Raw genomic sequence first — 22,065 nt, 5'->3', positions numbered from 1 at the left:
TTACACTATTAAAAATTCAACAAAAGGCCCTAAAATATGTTAAAATAATTTTAAATTAGATTAAAAGTTCCGACTCATTTCCTCGCTTAAATTAACATTAGGATTGTAATTAAAGTTAAAGAACTACATTGAAAAGTTTTTTATAAGAGTTTAGTTCTGGCCGTTGGTTATTTTTATAGTATTTAAAAACTATACCCCTTATTGTACAGCAAATGTAATTTTAAGCTTGTCAAAAAAGAAATACAAAATCATTTTCACCTAATTGCAATAAAATATAGCAAAAGAAAACTATGAAAAGATAATTAATTGTTTAGAAGAGTAAATAGTTCAGGAAATAAATGGAAGTTTATATGCACTTAAAAAAATGATGCTCGTGCCACGGTATGGTAAACAAATGAGATGATGCTAGTCAAATTAATAAATAAACAAAAGGATCGTTAAAGTCGAGTTCCTCGACTATCAGATACCTGTTACTCAGCTGGTGAAAATGCGAACGCGTAATTATATAATTTACATAGTGACAAAGCTAAATAGAAATTGTACTTTCAATAAAATAAAATTTAAAAAAAAAATAAATTTAAAGTGAGTGATAGTCGGCCAGTTATTATATTTATTTTGTATCTTTTACGGATTATGTTCCAATTTAAGTAATAATTATAGTTCTGATAATCATTATTGTCGAACTACCAAAATACTTTCTTATTTTAGAGTGCTTTAGTCCGAGTGTGAACAGAAATCCATATAAACAAACGTTTATCTGTTATAAAGAGAACCTTAACAATTTTCATAGTCACGTTCCATCCGGTCCAAAATGCTCTCCACTCCGATAAATAGCCGCGATTTCGATCGGGAAGAGCCCAGTGATTTTCTATCATACAATTGAGAATGTGGTGTGGTGCTTTGTCGATTTTGTGTCTCCTGTTCGGAATATCCGAGGCCCGCAAAGGATTTGGTCCTGGCGAACAGGACTGGGGTTACGTGGACGTCCGCGATGGGGCGCACATGTTCTACTGGCTATACTATACCACTGCCAATGTGAGCAGTTATACTGATCGACCGCTGGTTCTGTGGCTCCAGGGCGGACCTGGTGGCTCCTCCACAGTCCTGGGAAATTTCCAGGAGCTGGGACCTGTGGACACGAATGGCGAGCCGCGAGAGGGGAACTGGGTACAGTATGTCAACGTGCTGTTCATTGACAACCCTGTGGGATCAGGGTTTAGCTATGCGGATAACACCAGTCTGCTGGTTACCAACAATGAGGAGCTCGTCGACGACCTCATTAGCTTCATGTTGCACTTCTATAAATTGTACAAAGAGTTCAAGGACGTTCCTCTCCACATTTTCTCGGAGAGTTATGGTGGTAAAATGGCCCCCGCCTTGGCCATTCGACTGGATGAAGCCGTGCGCGCCGGTGAGTTGGCGCAACCGGGAACTCTCAAGTCAGTGACTCTCGGCAATCCCTGGATATCAACTCGGCACATCAGCCGCGAGCACTCCAAGTATTTGTTCGTCAATGGCTTGATCGACGAGGATGGGGTGGCTGTTCTCGATGCCCAGGAGGAACGAATCTTGAGTGCTCTCAAGAAACACGAGTTTGATAAGGCCACTGATGAGTATTTGAGGTGGTATGAACTCATGCAGCAACTGACTGGAGAGGTCTACCTTTACAATACACAGACCCACGTGGATCCTTCAGAGGATAGAACCTACGGCTATGGAGAAGAATTTATCCGCTTTATAGAGAGAAATGTGAGTGAGGCCCTGCAGATCAATGGCAGTTTCTATGCGTCACAGGTTATGGAAGTGTTGTCTAGCCTTCACGGAGATCGACTTAAATCGGAAATTAATACGAGTGAGTAATCGGATATATCGAATATATTCTACGTACTTTATAATATTTATTTTAGTTCCGCGCCTGTTGAATGAGACTTCCGTTAAGGTAAATATTTTTTCTGGCCAGTTGGACACTTTAGTGCCCACTACAGCCACATTGGCTCTGATCAAGGACTGGGCATGGAATAGCAAGTCGGAATATCTGGAGGCCAATCGCACAACCATCGTTATCAAAGGCATACTTCAGGGTTACGAAAAGGTCGGAGGCAACTTCGGGATGTACTGGATAAATCGGTCGGGCCACATGTCCCCCTCGGATAATCCAGTGGCCATGCAGTATGTCCTTCAATCCGTTACGCAATATGACAGCTATAAAACTGAATAATCTAATATGTAACATAAGACACATCGAATAAAGCATTTCCACCATATAGACGTCGTATGCCAGATGCCCACTTTCGGTATTTTGTGCTGACGTCTTAACCAAGTGCAGAGCTAATATATATTGTGGGTGGGTCTATCGACTGGGGGTCAATGTTTATTTAAAGCAGCGTATATACAAGTTCGATTTTGTTTAGAGGTCTACACTTTGGTTACGCGGCCGCAGACACCAAGGCACTTCCAACAGGTTTATTAAGTATAAACTGTTAGCACAGTCGGACAGTACTTTTTCCATAGTATTAAAAACTCTGCTGTTTAATATGGCAGGATTTGTAATATCAATATGTGTACAAGATGAACCAAACATATATTTCTTTAACCAACTTAATATTATAAAAGAAAGGGTGATTCCATTTCGTGTATCCATTCAATTTCCATTTTTAGTGTTTACTGGAAACATGTACGTATTTCCTACTAAAGTAAGCAAACAGCTAAAAGCAGCGTCAGATCAGTGCGCATTTCCCGCCGAAGCGGGCAGTTTAGTTCTACTTTCCTTTCCATTGCATTGTGATCATCGCGATTATGTACCTCAATGAGAATAAAAATCGTATATGGGCGTGTGCCTTGTGTTTTTTTTTAACACTAATCTGCGTGCAAGGTGTGTACGAGTTCTCAGACATTAATGCGCTATAGCTACCCAAGTGAACAAAAAATGGCGTAATTGTGGTTGCAATATTGTAGTTTATTTAAATCTACGAAGTGTGGTGCTTTGTATATTTCGATGTTTGAGAAAAATACTCCATAAGAGTTAGTTATATCATTGCAGGACGCGTTGGTCTGGGACCTGGAGTACAAGAATGGGACTATGTGGAAGTTCGGGAGGGCGCTCACCTCTTTTACTGGCTTCTATACACCACTGCAAATGTGTCTCATTTCACAGAGAGGCCGCTGGTAATCTGGTTGCAAGGGGGGCCCGGAGTGGCATCCACCGGCAGCGGGATATTTGAGCAGCTAGGGCCCATCGACATCGAGGGCAAAACGCGGGAAAGCAGTTGGTTGAAGCACGTGAATGTTCTCTTTGTGGACAGTCCGGTGGGCACGGGATTTGCGTACGTGGAGCATCACAGCCTCTATGCCAGAAACAACAGGCAGATAGCCCTCGATCTTGTCCAATTGATGAAGCACTTTCTCACGAAGTATCCCGACTTCCGAAAGGTGCCCCTGCATATATTCTCCGAGAGCTATGGCGGAAAAATGGCTCCCGAATTCGCGCTGGAATTGCATTTGGCGAAGAAAGTGGGCGGATTAGAGTGTGAACTGAAATCCGTGGTAGTGGGCAATCCATGGACCTCACCACTGGACAGCATTCTGTCCTATGCCCCCTTTCTCCTCCAATCGGGCATTGTGGATGACGATGGCTATCGTCGGATATCACGACTGGCCGGCGAGCTAGCCGCACTTGTCTATGGCGGAAAGTGGATACGCGCCTTGATGAAGGCGACCGAAGTTCAGGGTGAGATCTCCACCAGTGCGGGCGGAGTCTTTCTCTACAACACCCAGCGGCGGGTTCACGTGGACGAGGTCTACCGGTACGGCGAAGATCCGGAAATGAGCCACTTCATGCGGTCCAATGTGACTAAGGCACTGGGGCTCGACAATATGCCCGTGTGGATGGAACAAAACTCTACAGTCTTCGAACGACTCAGTCAGGATATTTTTAAGCCAGCGAATCAAATAGGTAATTGTGATGTGTTGTTATGCTTTTTGTTTTGTTGCCAAGTCTAAGAATATTTTATATCGTAAACGTTTCCAATTCAGTTACCAAATTGCTGGAAGAGACGCCGATACAGGTGGGCATTTATTCTGGCATTCTGGACCTACTGTGCGCAACGCCAGGCACCGTTAACTGGATCCGCCGACTGAAGTGGAGCCGCAGTTCGGAGTACGCCAAGGCACCCCGTACCGCCATTCGGATCGACGGGATGCTGGAGGGTTACGAAAAGCACGGCGGACGACTCAGTATGTTCTGGGTCTTTCGGGCGGGACATCTGGTACAGCAGGAGAACCCGGCGGCAATGGCGTATATTTTAAGGTACTTCACCAGCTATGGATAGTGTACAAATTCGTTCGAATAAAGTTACAGAGCTTGCCCGACAACAACGTAAATTCGAGAATTTCAATCATCTTTACATCACCTTCCCAACCCGGGAGTATCTCAACACACACAATTAAATGCCATAATTTCGAGGCAAGGCCACAAGTCACCCACATAAGGGACTTGCCCAGAAGCAGCAGCAGCAAACAATTCTCGAACAATTTACTCAAAATTAACTGAATCCCTTCTGCCTTCCCTTCCAAACTTTCTGGCTGGGATGCGGTCGGCCGCATTACACGGACAGACATTCGTCTGGCTCAGGCGGAGCCCCATTGTTGGAGCGCTTTACAGGTGCACCGCATCAATTTATTTTCCACACAAAAGCCTATTAAAAGTCTTACACACTTGGGCATTGATGAGCGGCTGGGGAACTTCTCGTTTCGGGTCTGGGTAAATTGTTTGCCAAATGAAACCACTTAACCTTTTTTTTTCCACCGGCGACCGAAGGAAAAATGAGCAGACGGAGGTTGAGTTTAAAAAAGCAGCGTTGTGGCGGCCGGGACCGCAGCAAAAACAAATTAATTAAAAACTTAAAAGTTTGTCTACGGCAACGCCTCAATTGGACGGAATAAAGGAAAACAAGCAAAGACAGAAACTGCGAATTTGACGATCCGGGACCTCTCGAAAAATCCCTGAAGTCTGTCAATTGATTGGAGTGAATATGTGTCTTTCTTTCTGAAAGACTGCCTTGTAGATGCCTACATTCTTGGCTGCGATGTTTCTCATTTTGAAAGAAAGAAATAAAATTAACTAGTACGTTTAATGCTTTGAAAACGACGTTATTCTGTACCAAATTTAGGGCAGTATCTTAATCACATTAATTACCCACTGTTAATAAGATTGTTATAATACAATAACAATATAATAATACCACGATATCAATTCAAAGTTAAAATATTTCAAAGAAATCACTTTGTCGTGCCACAACAGAAAATTAACTTAACCCAATTCGACAATTGATTTAAGTGGCCCAGCTCCGTACATACTTAATTTTGTGCGACGCCTTGCGAAGGCCCCCCCTTCAGAAATCACTCACGTCTCTTTGTCATCAACAACTAATTAGGAAATACTTACGGCTGAAAATAGCAATCGAACAGCACCAGGACCTCCAGTGCCGAATAGATAGATTGTAATTGGAGTCCATGGTCTTTGTTCTCGCGTTCCACACGAACCGCGCACCGTCACGTCAGGGTGCCGAGTAATTTTCACACAAGTTAACGCCACATATCGTGCATATTAATTATAGGCAAATCTAATTTGCCAGACCCCCCGTAAATTCCCATTCCCACCGCGAATCCTCCAACTGCAGGACCTCAGCAGACGGTAGTCACGTATAAGGACCCGTCCCGCTTCAAGAATGCGGATAAAGCTCGTGCACGTATGCCACAGGCTCTATCCTGGGTATGGTATGGTATCCTGGCCTAGGCTGGATCATGTGTGGCTGCCACGTTGCCACCGGTCGGGGGAAGGCTATTGTAGCCATGTCAAATATTTATAGGTAAGCATGCCAAGATTTACCACGCAGCTCACAAATTGCTCCCGTATGCCGGCTCTTTCTTGGCCCGGCCAAGAGTAAAATAAATTAAATGCCTGCTGAAAACAAAGGAAAATTCTTCGCATGAAAAATGAGGCTGCTGCATGTGGACGGGGTAAGCAGAAGGTGAGTGTAGAACAAAATTAAAGAAAGCACTGTTGAATAAATAGGTGCTAATTAGTAAACAGTCAAAGCCAGATGTTGTCAATTTTTCAGCATCTGGCGTCTGAACTAAATCACATCGAGAACTTGGCCAAGCTCTTCAATTGCTACGATTGCATTTTTTAAGTTTCAATAAAAAAAAGTTTTAATAACATGTTTGATCATTTTGTGCTATGTGTCAAATGTTTAACTCGGAATTTATGTGGAGGAGCTTAAGCTTAAGACGTGGTAGGAATCTTCGGCTTTGCTCTCGCAGAAATCACTCATCAGATGCTCTGCTCTCCTAAAGAATACTTGTGTATTTTTTCGACTTTCATAAATATTTTGCTTATGGTTTCCACTGATGCTATCCCATATAATCCACTTACGCATACGCTCTATGACATCTGCGCAGAACTTACGCTTCAATTGCAGTTCTTGGGAGTTAATGTGATCTATTTGCCTTTGAACTTTGCCTAAAAAATATATTAAATATTAGTGAACTATGAAGATAAACCATTTCACGAAAATTCTTCGAGCACTTACGTAAATCGAATCGCAGATGGGTTTCTCTTAAATGCTCGTGTAGTTGGGACTCTTCGTATTCTGTGACTATTTCCGAGTAATGCAAATCCTTGGGTACTTCTTTAAGTACACTGGGGTCATCCTCCCTTACATAACATAGTCCATCGAAGTTGGGTCCGGAATAGGGAACCTGGGTAACGAATCTGGCGTCCCTAAAGTACCTGCGATATTCTTCTTTTTGAGACATTCTGTTGGCCACCATCGATAACACCCGACCGTTGTGAAATCGGAATATCATTGTGGTCAAAAGTTTTTCGACTTTTGAACGGCAGCTGGAAGACAAATTGATTCTCAAGAAAGTCTTTCAAGCTCCTCAATATTTGAAACAAATTTAACACTTACACTGAATTTCGCAGTGAGATGACCCCCGGTATGGAGTCGGTTTTTCTGATATGATGCAGCTCATGGATTATGCAATTTATCAGATCCTCGGCTGCAGTGCTTTGCATCCGGTGCAGGTTTCGGACGTCGTGGATGAACTTCCTGACCCACCATCCCCGAAACAAAGCCTGAATGCGAATTGCCTCACGGTGGAAGTGCTCGTGAATCATACCCTGCAACTGTCGTTCCACTTTTTCGCACAGGATATGCCGCGTGCGAAAGCCGCGCCACCAGCGCTGAATGGCGATTGCAGCCTGCCAGCGCAGGTGGAGTAGCTTTCGGACGCGGTAACCACGCCAGAAGGATTGGATGCGGCGAGCAGCAATGAACATCTTGTAGTCGATCAGATGCGCAGTTGTCCTTGGGGAAGAAGTCTTAAGTATAAATATTTATTGGCTCAATTGGTTGTATTACCAGGTTAATTTCGCCGCCAAAGGCCTAATGAAACTTTCCATATTCTCTTCGTCGAAGCTTGTGATAAAAGACTGCCTTTATATACGAAATTAGCAACAGGCGCAACTTACTATGACTCGTAACTTGGGTCCTCGTCATCTTCCATGGTGGCTTCAGGAGACCCAAAAAAAATCATCTCTATAAAATCGCGATTTAATTTGTGAGTGTGTGGTATTTGTTTTATATAAATATAACACGTGTCTTGTGTTGCAGCAACAATTAAAAGGAACTCAATTGAAAAACACAAGTGTAAGTTCAACGCATTCCAGTATACATGGTTATTGATAACAAATGAAAAGTATTTTAGATACTGCTAATGACAAGTAAATATCAGAATTAATGATTTTAAATAATAACATTTTTATATAGAACTTTTATGTAGAGATAATAAATACAAAATTTAAGTGAGCAAAATAAGAAACAGATGTTACAGAAAATGTTTGCAGGTATAATTTCATTTTTATCATAGAAACAGAAATTCAAATTTTGATTAAATTTAGCAACCTATTTGCATACCTTCAGCTGAAGCTAAGAGAGAAAAACAATAAATAAGTCAAGCAAAATTATTAAACATGAAAAACTGTGTATGAAAATGGGAAGAAGGCACTGCGGCATCCTTGCTCCGCGGAATTCCAAATCACCATATTTTTTAGCGCCACTTTATTTTTCAGATCAACTCATCCGCTTCATGCGCTCAATCAATTTTTGTAGATTTTCCCATGCCTTTTTTCACACATTGCTTCTTGGCACTACTCACGTGTGTTTTATATTATTTTCCGAAGCTGCCAAAGCTGTCCTGACTCTATAGCTCCCACATCGGCAGTCATGATGTCGGCCTCCCAGTGCGCTGATGTGTGTCGATATATGACACTTTATTGTGTGCACATCATCAGTTTTCAAATTATTGTCAAGTACAGCAAGCAAAGCATTGCAATGGAATTTAAAGAAATAAAAATAGGCCACGTAATAAGAAATAAAAAGGTAAATATGTATGGAGTAGTTAGTTTTAAATCGGATGTTCTTGAAAAGGTTTTAAAGTAACTTAAATACATGCTTACACGTATTCAAGCCCACGCATACATCCGCAAACAGTCATAGCGCACTTAGTGCGCCGCAAAGTATGCAATCAATTTTTATAGCCCACATGCAGCGCCTAGCCGACGGAAACCGCCCTTCCAGCCTACTTCATACCATTTTAGCCCACCGACTATCCCAACTCCACGGGAGTCTGAATGCTGCAATGTTTCACCAATAATTTTCAATATAATCAGCACCTGTGACGACGCCCAAGCATTTGCACAAATGTTGCTAATGTATAAACATTTGCGGGCCCCATCCCATTGTGGGTGTATCTGGGGCCAAGAGGAAGAACAAAAAATTTGAAATGCCGTTGGAGGGCGCTTATCTGTGGGGTGCTGGTGCCCTGCGAGTTCTTTCATTTGCGATAATTTCAGCACATGTGGTTAAGGCAAAAGCTTTGGAGCACCCACAATAATACCAAAGACACTAGAATAACAAGATGCGTAACGGCCATACATTCGTTTGGCACTATGCAGCCACTTTTTTTGTGAAGGCCAAATTTGCTCTCTTTCTGCTCGCTCACGCTGAGAGCGTAAGAAATGTAAAAATAGAATTTGCTTGCTTGTGTGAGTAAAAACAAGAGACGAGAACGCGTATATGTGTGCGTGTTGTGCTAGAAGACGATTTTCGGGCCGAAATCAATTCTGATCGAAGAAACGAATTTACATATTTGGAGTTGTGGCCAATTTCGTAGCAATATGATGAAATAAAATAAAAATTCCCTGACTATTATAATTTTAAAGTTTTTTATATTCGCTTGTTAAAATCGTCGCTCTAATTAGCTACCGTTTACATATTTATATTTTATTCTTATTTTATTTATATTATGTTATATTAATTAATTATTTGTAATATATGTAATATTCGGTACCCAGGGAACACCACGGGGAGGCCATTAGAATTGTAATGGGGTCCTATATTAATTAGGCCTTCGAGTCGACTTGAAATATTTTAATGTATAACATTAAAACATTTCCATGTTCCCCAATTAAGTTATTTTTCTAACTATTGTTTTTTTTTTATATTTTGCGTCCAGTTTTCAGTCGCCAATTATTTAAATATAAATTTTTTTATTTATGAGATAGAATGCTGAGCTTAGCTTGCTTTTTTTGTTTATCAGCTATCATCACAGTCCACTTGCAATGCTTAAAAAGCAAAACTTTTAAAAGTTTGTTTAACAAATCTGTTCTATGTGCATAACATTCATTATTTTCATAAAACCATAATGAGAAGGCACTACTTTCATTTGTGCACTTAATGCATTGCTCAACAATAAATTTTTTTTTACACATATGTTTTTTATTATTTTTAAAAATATTTTCGAAAACTTTAATGTGTATTTTGCGAATATTAAAAAATAAATCAGATAGTGCCTTTAATTTCCCGAAGTCCGAGTCTATTGAGTAGTTTTTCTCATGTATGAAAAGCTCTGATAATTTCATAAAAATATTTCATAAAAATAATAATTTTTTTTTAATTTCATAAAAAAATAATTATTTTATTAATAAATAATAAAAATAATAACATTTCATAATAATATTTCATAAAAAATAATACGTAGTAGAAAATAAAAATTAATAAAATAAATAAAAATATGAAAACAGTTCGTTGCAAAAGTCATATCACGAAGTCAGGCACGAAGTGCGGACACAAGCACTCAACAATCATTGCCATATTAATTTTTATACCCTAATGACAAGTATTCTAATATAAAGTCATTTTCGAAATTTATTTTGTGATGTACATAGATTCGTCTATTACTATTTCTAAGCTTTATTTAAATAATAATAACGTTGAGGCAATGCAAAACAAGAATTTTTCGCATGGTGCCAATTGATAAAAAATAATATAGATTTATAGTCAACGAACTTCTAAGGTGAAGGGCATATTTTGTCAAATTTACAATACATGAGCATACGTGTGCACACATACAGTTGTATGCTATCACTGTATGCGTAGAAAAGAGCTGTTTGCTGTAGCGCTCTCCGCTCTTTCTCTCTCGAACAAAAACTCAAGAGAGCCTGGAGCCACCTCTAGAGCCACGGCCAAAAAATCGCGTGCCAAAAATTTGTATGGCCGTTACGCATCTTGTTATTCTAGTGTCTTTGATAATACCATATTGTTGTAATGTATGTAAAGCGCTAAACTTATCTTTTTCAATGGTGTAATAAATATATGATCCTGATCAGGATTACTAGCCAATAGTCTGTTAACCCTCCGTCTATCTGTACGAAAGAGTTGATCTTAGGAATTAATAAGGCTAAATAGTTGGGAAGGGGTATCCAGATGCAAGTTTCTTTCAAATTAACCAACTTTTATTCACTAGTCATATCATGCCATGTTTTTAAAATGTATCTTTTATTTTTAAATTGTCCAAAGACATAAAAGCTGAAACCCGTACCTCTTATTTCGTAGAATAAAAACATATTCCAGCTAATTTTAAGTTGAGAAAACAACCGAAGTAAAATATAATCTTTAAACACATACTTTTGCGTTCGTGTATGTGTCAATGCCTAGTGTGTATATAAACTGACCATCTCAGATTAAAAGCTGAGTACACTTTCGACGTTCAAGCTGACAGGTCTTCAAATAATCAGTGGCTCTTTAAAAGACTGAAAAGAATAAGTACATGCAGTAAAGATTGCATTATGCTGTGGTTAATACTAAGCTCAACAATTTTGCATTGTGTGCTGTTAATCAATGCTAACGGGTTCGTATTGAAGTGACATTAACATGAAATTCAATTTATAAAACGAGTAACGGGTATAAAAGCATAAACTTGTTCGAACAGTTGTTCTCCAAAAATGAAAAAATTTTAAATAAATAACTAAATTCTAATCTTAAATAATTTTTGACTATGGATCTAAAGCGAGCCCTTACCAGCAGTTCATTATAATGAGTATTTTAATTCAATATTAAATCTCATTAATAAAACAATTTAAACTATTGAAATCTTTTTGGAACTTCATAAGACATAAACAAACCGGAAGGGAAATTTTATATTTTATATGATGTTTTTTTGTGCAGATTTTTGTGTGACTTTTTAAATATAAAAAAGAAAACACAGTGGCTTAACAAATATAATTAATCGTGGTTATTTCGATGTAAGATGTGCAGAAGTCAAGCGGTATATATATCTCATGTGTTTTTTTTCATTTCGCAGCCTGTACTCTGTTGTGGCACCCAAAACCCTACGGTCTAACAGCGCTTATAAAGTTGTAGTTGCCATCCACAATGCACCGCGACCCACTGAAGTCTCAGTCAGCCTGACCGGGCCTTCTTTCAATTCGAGAAAGTATGTTGATGTTCCTTCCATGTCCTCGAAGTCGATTAGGTTTGACATTCCGAAACTAACCAGAGGCGAATACGAGCTAAAAGTTCTGGGTAGTGGAGGCATCGAATTCCAGAATTCCACAAAGCTGGGCTTTGAACCCGAATTAAATTGGTTATACATTCAATCGGACAAGGCCACCTATAAGCCCGGCGATAAGATCCAATTTAGGGTACTCTTCCTAGACAAGCACACCCGACCTGCCGTAATCGATAAGCCAATTCAAATTGAGATCCGCGATGGAGCCCAGAATTTGATTAAAAGCTGGAAAGATATCAAGCCGACAAGGGGTGTCTATTCCGGAGAGCTTCAGCTGTCCGACAGACCTGTACTAGGCAACTGGACTTTAACCGCCGCCGCGCAAGACGAAGGCAATGTGACGAATGTGCTAGTGGTGGACAAGTATGTGGTTCCGAAGTTCGAGGTGCTCATTTTAACCGCTAAGGATGTGGCGGCTAGTGCTGGGTATATTAGGGCAACGATAAAAGCCAGGTACACATTCAAGAAACCCGTAAAGGGCCACGTCGTCGCTTCGATCGAGGGCAGCTCGACAGAGAAGAGCCTGCCCATTGATGGAGAGGTGAATGTGGAGTTTCCCATTTCAGCGACAGCCAAGAGACTTTTGAAAATAACGGCCATTGTTACCGAGGAGCTGACGGACCTCAAACACAACGGTACTGCCTACGTGACAGTCCACCAACACCGTCACAAGCAGGAGGATCTACTTTGGCCAACGCATTATAGGCCAGGTGTATTGTATGAATTTAAGACTGTGGTTAGAAACTTGGACGGTTCTCCTGTCATGGACTCTTCTAAGATGGTTAACTTCAACGTGTTGTGCTGTCAGGCTTATAGAAATTTCTCAGCTTCACTTCAAAATAGCATTGCCACCCAGCACATAATGCTTCCCGATTCAACGTGCAAAAGTTGTCTTGTTACGTCTACCTTTGAGACTGCAGCAAAGTTAGAACGGTACATATATAAGATCGATAAGAAACTCATGATTTCGATCATAACTAAGAAGTAAGTAAATATAGCGTTGCTTTGGGATTGACTAATTACACATATTTCTTTCATCTTAAAGGCCCCAACTAAGGAAGGAGCTTAAAATGAATATTGTATCCGATACCTATCTTCCCTACTTTATTATCACTGTTGTCGCACGAGGTAACATTGTTATGAGTAATTTTATAAGCCTGGAAGGAAGAAAAAAGAGTCAGGAAATTGCGTTCGAGCCAACCTTTGTAATGGTGCCTCAAGCTACGATATTTGTCCATTACATTTTCAACGGAGTTTTGATATCTGACGAGAAAACTGTCGATATCGAGAGGGACTTTGAGAACAGGGTAAAACACTATATTCAACAAAATGATCACGAATCTATTTTCCATACCCTTACCCACAGATTGAAATATTAACAACAAACGAAGCAAGGCCAAGGGATGAAGTGAGCCTAAAGGTGAAAACCGATCCCCATTCTTTCGTCGGTCTCCTTGGAGTGGACCAGAGTGTGCTGCTTTTAAGGTCAGGAAATGACCTAAACCGTGATAAAATATTGAACAATCTCGCCACGTACTCCACTGATTTGGTGACCCTAACAAATGCGAACATAAATATCTACAGGAGCTCGGGTAAGTTATTTTCATAAGCTTCTGTTTTAAATACTAAATTCGATTGAACCTTTAGGTGGCTGTTATACCAATCCTGGTAAGTCATTAAAACGAACATATAATTTAATCAACTTTAATCGAATATTCCCATATATTAGGTCAAACTAATTGTACTGGAAACTTCTTTAGTCGAACGGTGTTTAAAGATGAGTCAGGTAAGCCCATCAATAAATTGATTAAATTCCTTATCATCTCTCATGGCATCTTAAATAATTCTAGCAAAGAACTCAGGTCCTGTTCCCACACTCGGTTCAATCACAGCACAAGGTTCCCTTCCACCAGTTCGTAAGCTCTTTCCCGAAACATGGCTGTTTTCAAATATTAATGAGTAAGTTATTTCTATACTCCAAAAGCAAGCATAATACATTTCTGTTTACAGCGTGGGCGCCAACGGTGAATACATCATTAGAAAAACTGTTCCCGATACGTTGACCTCTTGGGTGATCACAGGCTTCTCCCTCAGCCCTCAATCCGGCCTTGCAGTGACCAGGAGTCCTAGCAGAATTCGTGTGTTCCAACCGTTCTTTATTACCACCAACTTGCCGTACTCTGTGAAGCGGGGTGAAGTGATTGCCATTCCCGTGGTCGTATTTAACTACTTGGGAGTGGATGTGAAGGCGAAAGTATCAATGGATAACTCAGACGGTCAGTACGAATTTATTGAGACCACTAACGCTAATATGTCCCAGTATCATTTGGGAGTACAAAGGGAAAAAACATTATGGATTCCCGCAAATACGGGACGTGGCATTTCATTCATGATCCGCCCAAAGAAAATGGGTCTGACCACTCTGAAAATCACCGCCATCTCGTCATATGCCGGTGACAGACTCCATCAAATACTAAAAGTGGAGGCCGATGGCGTCCAAAAGTACGTCAACAAAGCCGTATTAATTAATGTTCAAAGGTTGAAACGACGTAGTTTGGCACCACCGGAAAAATCACTTTTCATAGAAAAAGTCGACGAAGCTATTGAAGGTTCCGAGTTTTTCGAATTCGAAGTGTTTGGAAGTAGCCAAGCGCCTCAACTGGAACACCTTGACGATCTGGTTCACTTGCCCTGCGGATGTGGAGAGCAGAACATGTTTAACTTTGTGCCCAGTATACTGGCGTTAAGCTATTTAAAAGAAAATAATCGACAGGATCAAGAGATAGAAAAAAATGCTAAGAGTTATGTGGAAACTGGTTACCAGAGAGAACTCAACTACAAACGTCACGACGGTTCCTTCAGCGCTTGGGGGCAAAGTGATTCTTCAGGCAGCACATGGCTCACTGCATATGTGATACGGTCCTTTCACCAGGCCGCCAAATACATCGATATTGACAAAAATGTCTTGGTAGCTGGACTTGATTTCCTCGTGTCCCGACAGGGTACACATGGAAATTTTAGAGAATTGGGCAGGGTTATACACAATAGTCATGGAAGTCCATTGGCACTTACATCATTTGTCCTGCTGACTTTCTTCGAAAACAAGGTGAGCTTGCATTGTTTTTCCACTATATTGATGTGTAATTTTTATTAAATTAAAATTGAGAGACTCACCCTAAGCCTCTTTTTTGCAGGAATATATGCATAAATATCAGAATGTTATCGATAGGGCTGCGGCTTTTGTGGATACGAAGGTGCGCCAATCAAATGAGCCGTATGATCTGGCCATTGCCGCCCTGGCCCTGTCATTAGCAGGTAAACGTAAAGCCAATATAGCTCTGGATAAGTTGGAAAGGTTGGCCAGTCGGCGAGGTGACCACAAGTGGTGGACCGGTTCAGATAAGAGCAAGAGCAGCGATGTAGAGATCACCTCTTATGTCCTGCTCGCCCTTCTCGAGCATCTCGAGCAGCATAAATCGAATGAACACAGACCGATTGTCGATTGGCTGATTAGCAAGCGCAACAGCAACGGAGGTTTCGTCTCCTCCCAGGACACCGTTGTCGGTATTATGGCCTTAACCAAGTTCGAACTCCAATCACATGAATCAACCGATTCTCTTAATATAGACTATTGGCTTTCGATCAAAGATAAAAAACATGTAACGATAACTAAAGAAACTGAATTTAAAGTCCAGACCCATACGCTTCCTGAAAACGGAAACAATCTGAAGTTCTTGGCCACAGGTCAGGGGCATGCACAAGTTCAGCTGTCGTACCGCTACAATGTGGCCACCAAGGAGGCGAGTCCCAGCTTCAAATTAACGACTACGGTTAAGAAGTCCGATAAAAGCCGGCTGATCCTTGGCATTTGTGGGGAGTACACCCCCATCGCAGCCTCCGACGGGAATAAGCCCACCAATATGGCTTTGATGCAGGTGCAGCTACCATCTGGTTATGTTTGCGATACCGATTCCTTTGCCGCTATCGAAGCCATTTCAGACGTAAAGCGTGTGGAGACCAAAAACGAAGACACCGAGGTTCATATCTATTTCGAAAAACTGTTACCTGGTGACCGCAAGTGCCTGACCCTGAAGGCCATATATACCCATGCGGTGGCCAATCTAAAACCATCTTGGATTCGGCTCTACGATTACTATGCCACCGAACGCACTGCTACCGAATTTTATCACGTGGACACTTCTCTATGTGACATTTGCCACGGCGATGAGTGCGGAAGTGGGTGCTAAAGTGAATTAATAGTATGCGTTTTTTGTATTCCTACCAAAATTAATAAAAATGTATGTTTTAATATGTTTTTAGAACTAATTTCTGAAGAGGAAAAAGGGTGCAATAATTGTCTATATTATTTAAAGTACAATATTGTACAGTTGCAACTCCCGATGAATCCATTCCTTGAGTTTTCTTATATCGGTGAATTGAATTGCTCCATTAAGGCTGGTGCTCCAGGCGCCAACCACATAGTACCTACTGCTCTCGGTGGGACAAACTAGAGGAGCACCTTTGGTATACATGGGCTGCTCCGGTCGGGGAATAGCAGTTAACACTGAACAGCTTGAGGTGTTTGGGAAGATGGTTTCCTAGATATCCATATCCAACCTTAGGACAATGTTTCGAGACGGGTATAATCTTTTAGTCCCTCTATAATTCCAACCGGTGACAAAGCAGTTGTCGTAATCCAGATCCACTCCGTTGTGGTCCAGACATATGGGTATTATATGCTGGACCCGAGGAAACTGCTCGACAAGGACCAATAGGGCAATGTTGTTTTTTATAGAATCCCAATTAAATTGCTGATGAACAATTCGATACCGGACACCACGGTCCACGTGAGGCACGAACTCGCTATCAGTTGACAGATCCCAATCACCAGCCTTTATGAGAACCACTTTGTGAGAACCACTTTGTAGCCAATCAAAACACCATTGCATAGAAATCTGTAACCAGTATCCAGAATCGCTACCATGTAAAGGTATTCGGCGAGGCTTGTCTCCAGACGACCACCTATTAAATCCATAAAAATGCCACCAACATTGCCAATGCCGCATTGCTTGTACCCTAAAGGAATCGAACCGTTCATTGGAGGTAGCTGAAAGTAGGCCAAGGCAATAATATAGACAATTAATTTAAAGACTATTTCCACGGAACCTACCATATCGTCTGGATGGCAGCAAACCTCAAGATAATGACAGCCACTTTTCGCCCGTACCTTTAGGTCTACTATGGGTTTCGAACCACTGCGCATGGTGGTTGAGCAATCAGATCGCTTAACACAGGTCTTGTTTTTAAATAGGCCGCAATGTTTAATTTCAGTTTTTGGAATTGTATCATTACTGGTCGATGGGAACCGAAGCCTAGATCTGCACTCTCATCAATATCTTCTGCTTCTCCCAAAGCTCCCGTAAAAATGGCCAACAAACTTATTTTTAGTAGTAACATCTTTTTTTAATTACACTTGATATTCTATTATTTATGATATTTGCATAGATTTATTCTTATTTTTAGCAGAACATAGCTGGGCGATGCATTTGCATGTACTGAACTGATTTGTGAGCATAGTTAATACTCGTAGAGTACTTCATGTTTATCCATATATGTATATTTATACCATATTTGAGTTAATTAATAACGAGCTGCGAACAACGTATGTGAAAGACGTATGAGAGTCTTAATCCCTGTGTTGTGACAATGTAAAATTATTTCCTTCATGAAGTATAACTAAGTGATTTTATTGTATATTTATTCCAAAGAAGTCATACACATATATGAGACCGTGATGATAGGCATTTAAATTCTTAAGAACTGAGAATTGACTTATCAATGTTTTACTGATAACTCGAATGACCCTCAAAGTAATTTTTTAAAGCTCTAATAAGGCATGCTTTTAAGTCTCACATAAGCAGACACAACTTTATGTAGTGGATTGGAGTTTCCGTAGTTAAATCAATCTCTAACTAGCTCATTATTTTCTAGGATTGTGTTGATATTCTTAATCACTGTTCCTCGTATTTTCGCTTTACTATGCTAATCAAAAAATAGCTTTTTAACTTAGATGACATTTTAGCCCAGCAGAGGATGGGAGATTAAAACATCGCCAGCCGTTTGGAATGATTCTAGTTTACCTTTCCCAAGTGGCGCTTAGAGAACGGCAAGGACTCTTCTGATGAATGAGCTCCACTGGGCAGGGGTTGCATCAGTTGACAGCTGGAGCTTCGTCCTTTGCCTTTCTGCTGCCCCTCGCAATTCGAGTAGACGTTTTCTAATAAACATTAAGTTGACATGAAATACACGCCAAACAAATGAAGCAAATGCATTTCACCCCCGGCGGTGGCGGGGTGTGGGCGTGGCCAACTAATGCCACCCTTTTCAGACCAGCTTTCAACGCCGACACCGCAGGATATGTTTACAAATTGAAAAATATAGCGTGCGACCAATAGGACGTGCAGCGTAAAATGCACAGTGGCCCACATCCATTTCTATGGCTTGACATTTGATCAATATACACTTATCATTATCATTAGCAATACAGTCCTATTATATACAAATATTTGATCATTCAGAATTAAAATGCCAATGTCTACATATCCATATTTTCAGACCAGAATCAATGGTTTACGGATCACTGTGGCCATATAGGCAAGTTTTCCTGCAGAAACGAGTTGTTACATGGGTCAGTTGGCTGTGGGCAGGCAGACTTCCTGCAAGTGGGCCGTCGACGTGCAGCGCGGTTTTCCACGAACACAGCTCGTACATACTAATGTTGAAAATATATAATGGTTTATATGAAGAATATGGCAAACTGTACAGCGGTCCATATATATTTCATATATATATATATATACGGCTAAAAATGAATATTTCCTGCAGAAAAGTATCCGGAGGAGAGAAATCTGACACGAAACATTTGCGTGACAAGCAAAATGTTGGCGCGTCCTGGGACATCGGACGATGGTAAAGCAGTGCGGTGCAGTGGGGGCTAAAAATTCACGTCCAGTGCATTTCAAAGGGAGCCAGAAAAATAATTATGGCCCAAATCACAATAAGGCAGAGTAGAAAAGCGCAGCAGAAGGAGAGGCAACCGCAAATTAGGAGTGTATACAGAGGTATGTTGAAACAGCCCGGGGATGTCAGGAGCATGGTAATGAGCCGCAGGATATGTCGACAATTTCTATGCCCATGACATTGAAAAATAACTTTAAGATTTGCAGGGGTAGAGTCAGACAAGCTTGATTGATAACTCAGACATAGCACTGGCAACAAAGGTAGATTTTTTAGTTCAAACAATAATTACAAACTATTACAATATAATAAACTTATCAAATAATATCTTTTGATAATAAAGCAGTTTAAATAAAAATATTAAATCTAAATACTTCACAAACGGGTATGCAAGTGATTGGCATTCCATAGAATTAATTCTGGAAAGCATGAGAAAATTAACTGGCGGCTAACCCACAGACAAATCTGGCCAAAATGAACGGAGACAGCCGTCGGCAGCTCCAATTTGGCAATGTCGGATTGACAACAATTAAATTTGCCTCCTGTCTGATGCCGCAATGAGACGGCCAATCAGCTACCTCCGCAGATGTCGTCGATGTGAAATTGTTGACAGAATTAAAATCAGTGCCACAGGGCAAAATGCACCGCCTCGCTTCGTCAGAGGAACGCCACTGCTGATGGAAATGATGATGTCGTGTCGGCAATGTCTGTGTCATAAATGTCACTTTCAATTTCGTTGCCTGGCTGGCAGGACTACGGACTCCGTGGGTTCGATTAAAGCGTGTGTTGAATGGCAAATTAGCTAAACGCTCTTCTTCTAAGGCCGCCATCGGAGCAAAGGGAAATTTAATTATGTCAGCAAAGCGCTGTGCACCAAGTCATGTGACAAATTGCGAATTGTGGGGAAAATTAAATTCAAAAGAAATGGCCTACAACACGCTCCTGAAAGTCGAAAAAGTATATTTTGTTTATACTTTAAGCACATTTCCCATAAATCCCCATAAATAAAAATTTCAAGATTTAATACATTTTACAGATTCTTCGTTTTAATTAATAAGTTAATGGAAATAGTTTTGCGCACCTTCCTTAATTATCCTTATACCCTAATTTATCTAAAGCAACTATAAATCTGTTATCATGGCATAAATTGTGTGCATTGAGAGACCGCGCAAAACGAGTGTCAAAGGTTTCGGGATGCCAATCGTGCCGGATCCCGTCCTAGCCAGCATCCTGGACCATGAATGTCTGGGCCGGCAACGAGTGCTTCCTGCTTCCTGATTCCTGATACCGGCACACCGACTGTCTCCAGACAACTGTACCAGCTACTATAACTGTCGGCAAGTTGGCTTTATTACTTCCACACTGTTGAATATGCATATAAAAAGCGAATCGGCAGGGGAGGCTTGCTTTGACGACTAGCGGCACGCCCACTTGGAATGGCTGGGCTTGGTTGGATGGATGGTTGGAGGAGGGTCCTTTGTGCTCAGTGCTTCTGCCAAAGGCCAAGGCAGCCGATGCCCAAGGCGGGTGCATTATCACTTGCCAGCCAAGCGAAATATTGTGGGTGCATTAAATATTTTCCCTCTTGCCGCAAGACAAAAGAAACGCTGCACGGACTCCGTGCGGAGGATGAGGATGGGGATGAGGTTGGGCTGAACAAACTATGCGGGCACGAGATGAGGCAAGGACTTTGTCTCCGCTCCCTTTCCAGACCGTTGTCTGCGCTTTATATTAAACTATTTATGCCTGGTCCTAGGTTCTCGGTTTTCGGCTCCTAGCCACCGGATCTCGAGGTGTCTCGGCTGGGTGGCGCTCGAAAGCCGAGACTCGCAAAATTTAGCTACTACTTACATACAGCTGCTGATGGGGGCGAGGGGCCGCATTTTTATCGGGCAACATTTTGCGGGGGAATTTATGAAAAATTTAAAACAATTGTGTGGCTTTGGCCGCATCGTTCCGGCAGCAGGATGGGTGGCCATTGATCGCTTGGCTGGTCAGTTGGGCGCCAGCGCCACCAGAAATTGTTCATGGCATTCTGCGATGCCAAAGCAAGGAATACCAACTATGCATTGATTGGTTACCTCCTTATAAATGGGGCGTTGGGGGTCATTTTGGATGCTGATGGACAAGAATGCAATAGGAAAACTTGCCGAAAATGTACTAAAATCTTACTTAATGCACATTTATTAAACGAAAATTGTTTAAAAAGGAATTTATAGTACAGAGATACCAAGCAAGTAAATCAATTTGTTAAGAAGAAGCTTATATACTCTTGCAGGAATTATATTTTGTGACAAGTCTGATGTCTTTTGCATAAGATACTATATTTTATTTTCCATTTTCAATTAATTTCCTATACGCATATGAGAGACGAGCTTGAGTAGAAACGTAAGGTTCTGATTATATTAACTTGGCTGATCAATCTTGTGAAAACATGCTCATACATACTCGTACGAAGCTTAAAAGTGGGCTTCAATGACTATTTCCTGGAAACATTCGTTCTACTTATTATCTTATTATATTTCTTGAGAATTGCAATATGCACTAACTCCGATTTGCTCATGAGCAGTAGCAGCAGATAAGCTGACGGTTCCCTTGACAAATCGGTATAAATACGCACAGACTCCCAGCCAAAGTCACAGTGTCTTCCAGCAGCTGAAGCCAAGCTAAAGATGTCTCCTAAATTCGCACTTGCAATTCTGCTCCTCAGCTGCGTTCTCCTGGGACTGAGCAATGCCCAGCACAACAACAGGCGCCATCAGGCTGGGCCTTACCGACAAAAAGTCAGTACCAAGTAGTCTTATTGATTGGGAAAATATTTTAATCAACATTTTGTAATTTTTACTAGATTGGTACTCGAATGAATGCCGACGGCCCTTTGCCGCCAAATTTCCCCCCTCCGGGTGATAATGCTGGAGGCAGTGATGTCCCGGCAAACGTGGATTGCATGCCAAATCTGCTGGCTAGTAACACACTTGATACCAGGAAACCTAGGCCAAAGCATTAATAGGAAACCCGAAATGTTCAAGAACTAAACCAAAGCGACATACTAAGTAGATGGACGACAATAATTGATGGAAAATAAATATTGATTTCCCTAAGAATGAAAAACTAATAATTTATAAAAAAACCTTT

General features: G+C 41.0%; 6 protein-coding genes across 7 annotated transcripts; 4 read left to right on the top strand and 2 right to left on the bottom strand.

Annotated features, from left to right (window-relative positions):
• Nucleotides 1–859: 859 nt before the first annotated feature.
• On the top strand, nt 860–2,321 carry LOC6613651 (retinoid-inducible serine carboxypeptidase). The gene is made up of 2 exons (XM_002038085.2): nt 860–1,852; nt 1,908–2,321. Exons 1-2 carry the CDS (start codon nt 886–888, stop codon nt 2,216–2,218), a joined length of 1,278 nt encoding a protein of 425 aa, XP_002038121.1. The 5' UTR covers nt 860–885; the 3' UTR covers nt 2,219–2,321.
• A 408-nt stretch (nt 2,322–2,729) lies between these two features.
• On the top strand, nt 2,730–4,380 carry LOC6613650 (retinoid-inducible serine carboxypeptidase). The gene is made up of 3 exons (XM_002038084.2): nt 2,730–2,872; nt 3,041–3,952; nt 4,033–4,380. Exons 1-3 carry the CDS (start codon nt 2,797–2,799, stop codon nt 4,326–4,328), a joined length of 1,284 nt encoding a protein of 427 aa, XP_002038120.1. The 5' UTR covers nt 2,730–2,796; the 3' UTR covers nt 4,329–4,380.
• A 1,811-nt stretch (nt 4,381–6,191) lies between these two features.
• LOC6613649 lies at nt 6,192–7,785 on the bottom strand. 2 transcript variants are annotated; one of them, XM_032721297.1, is made up of 5 exons: nt 7,535–7,785; nt 7,425–7,495; nt 6,972–7,370; nt 6,591–6,901; nt 6,192–6,520 (listed from the first exon to the last, which is right to left on the bottom strand). In XM_032721297.1, exons 2-5 carry the CDS (start codon nt 7,463–7,465, stop codon nt 6,264–6,266), a joined length of 1,008 nt encoding a protein of 335 aa, XP_032577188.1. In that variant the 5' UTR covers nt 7,466–7,495; nt 7,535–7,785; the 3' UTR covers nt 6,192–6,263. The 2 variants fall into 2 exon arrangements, with proteins under 2 accessions (XP_032577188.1, XP_032577182.1); XM_032721291.1 differs by having other exon boundaries at nt 7,425–7,481.
• A 3,373-nt stretch (nt 7,786–11,158) lies between these two features.
• LOC6613648 (CD109 antigen) lies at nt 11,159–16,224 on the top strand. The gene is made up of 9 exons (XM_032727428.1): nt 11,159–11,253; nt 11,707–12,897; nt 12,959–13,220; nt 13,280–13,505; nt 13,561–13,581; nt 13,643–13,699; nt 13,764–13,872; nt 13,924–15,019; nt 15,108–16,224. Exons 1-9 carry the CDS (start codon nt 11,192–11,194, stop codon nt 16,158–16,160), a joined length of 4,077 nt encoding a protein of 1,358 aa, XP_032583319.1. The 5' UTR covers nt 11,159–11,191; the 3' UTR covers nt 16,161–16,224.
• Nucleotides 16,225–16,280: 56 nt separating this feature from the next.
• Nucleotides 16,281–17,176, bottom strand: LOC6613647 (phenoloxidase-activating factor 2). Its single transcript, XM_032715234.1, has 4 exons — nt 17,084–17,176; nt 16,876–17,020; nt 16,586–16,819; nt 16,281–16,477 (listed from the first exon to the last, which is right to left on the bottom strand). Exons 1-4 carry the CDS (start codon nt 17,174–17,176, stop codon nt 16,281–16,283), a joined length of 669 nt encoding a protein of 222 aa, XP_032571125.1.
• Nucleotides 17,177–21,590: 4,414 nt separating this feature from the next.
• Nucleotides 21,591–22,065, top strand: LOC116803588. The gene is made up of 2 exons (XM_032727519.1): nt 21,591–21,713; nt 21,779–22,065. The coding sequence occupies exons 1-2, from the start codon at nt 21,603–21,605 to the stop codon at nt 21,935–21,937; spliced, it is 270 nt and encodes an 89-aa protein (XP_032583410.1). The 5' UTR covers nt 21,591–21,602; the 3' UTR covers nt 21,938–22,065.

This window comes from Drosophila sechellia, chromosome 2L (assembly GCF_004382195.2).
Source record: "Drosophila sechellia strain sech25 chromosome 2L, ASM438219v1, whole genome shotgun sequence".
NCBI classification, from domain to species: Eukaryota; Metazoa; Arthropoda; class Insecta; order Diptera; family Drosophilidae; genus Drosophila; species Drosophila sechellia.
The sequence above is the reverse complement of the archived record's forward strand: the minus strand, read 5'-3'. Positions and strand labels throughout refer to the sequence as shown.

Bases quoted from the DNA above. Each gene is read 5' to 3' on its own strand.
- LOC6613649 (XM_032721291.1), bottom strand. From the start codon at position 7,599: ATGATTTTTTTTGGGTCTCCTGAAGCCACCATGGAAGATGACGAGGAC. The intron at 7,482-7,534 runs GTAAGTTGCGCC...TTTTATCACAAG, and splicing joins GACCCAAGTTACGAGTCATA to CTTCGACGAAGAGAATATGG. The intron at 7,371-7,424 runs GTAATACAACCA...TTCTTCCCCAAG, and splicing joins TTGGCGGCGAAATTAACCTG to GACAACTGCGCATCTGATCG.
- LOC116803588 (XM_032727519.1), top strand. From the start codon at position 21,603: ATGTCTCCTAAATTCGCACTTGCAATTCTGCTCCTCAGCTGCGTTCTC. The intron at 21,714-21,778 runs GTCAGTACCAAG...AATTTTTACTAG, and splicing joins CTGGGCCTTACCGACAAAAA to ATTGGTACTCGAATGAATGC.
- LOC6613648 (XM_032727428.1), top strand. From the start codon at position 11,192: ATGCTGTGGTTAATACTAAGCTCAACAATTTTGCATTGTGTGCTGTTA. The intron at 13,506-13,560 runs GTAAGTTATTTT...TTGAACCTTTAG, and splicing joins AAATATCTACAGGAGCTCGG to GTGGCTGTTATACCAATCCT. The intron at 15,020-15,107 runs GTGAGCTTGCAT...TCTTTTTTGCAG, and splicing joins TGACTTTCTTCGAAAACAAG to GAATATATGCATAAATATCA.
- LOC6613651 (XM_002038085.2), top strand. From the start codon at position 886: ATGTGGTGTGGTGCTTTGTCGATTTTGTGTCTCCTGTTCGGAATATCC. The intron at 1,853-1,907 runs GTGAGTAATCGG...TATTTATTTTAG, and splicing joins TAAATCGGAAATTAATACGA to TTCCGCGCCTGTTGAATGAG.
- LOC6613650 (XM_002038084.2), top strand. From the start codon at position 2,797: ATGTACCTCAATGAGAATAAAAATCGTATATGGGCGTGTGCCTTGTGT. The intron at 2,873-3,040 runs GTGTGTACGAGT...ATATCATTGCAG, and splicing joins AACACTAATCTGCGTGCAAG to GACGCGTTGGTCTGGGACCT. The intron at 3,953-4,032 runs GTAATTGTGATG...TTTCCAATTCAG, and splicing joins TAAGCCAGCGAATCAAATAG to TTACCAAATTGCTGGAAGAG.
- LOC6613647 (XM_032715234.1), bottom strand. From the start codon at position 17,176: ATGCGCAGTGGTTCGAAACCCATAGTAGACCTAAAGGTACGGGCGAAA. The intron at 16,820-16,875 runs GTTACAGATTTC...GTTCTCACAAAG, and splicing joins GGTAGCGATTCTGGATACTG to TGGTTCTCATAAAGGCTGGT. The intron at 16,478-16,585 runs GTTGGAATTATA...CAAGCTGTTCAG, and splicing joins CGACAACTGCTTTGTCACCG to TGTTAACTGCTATTCCCCGA.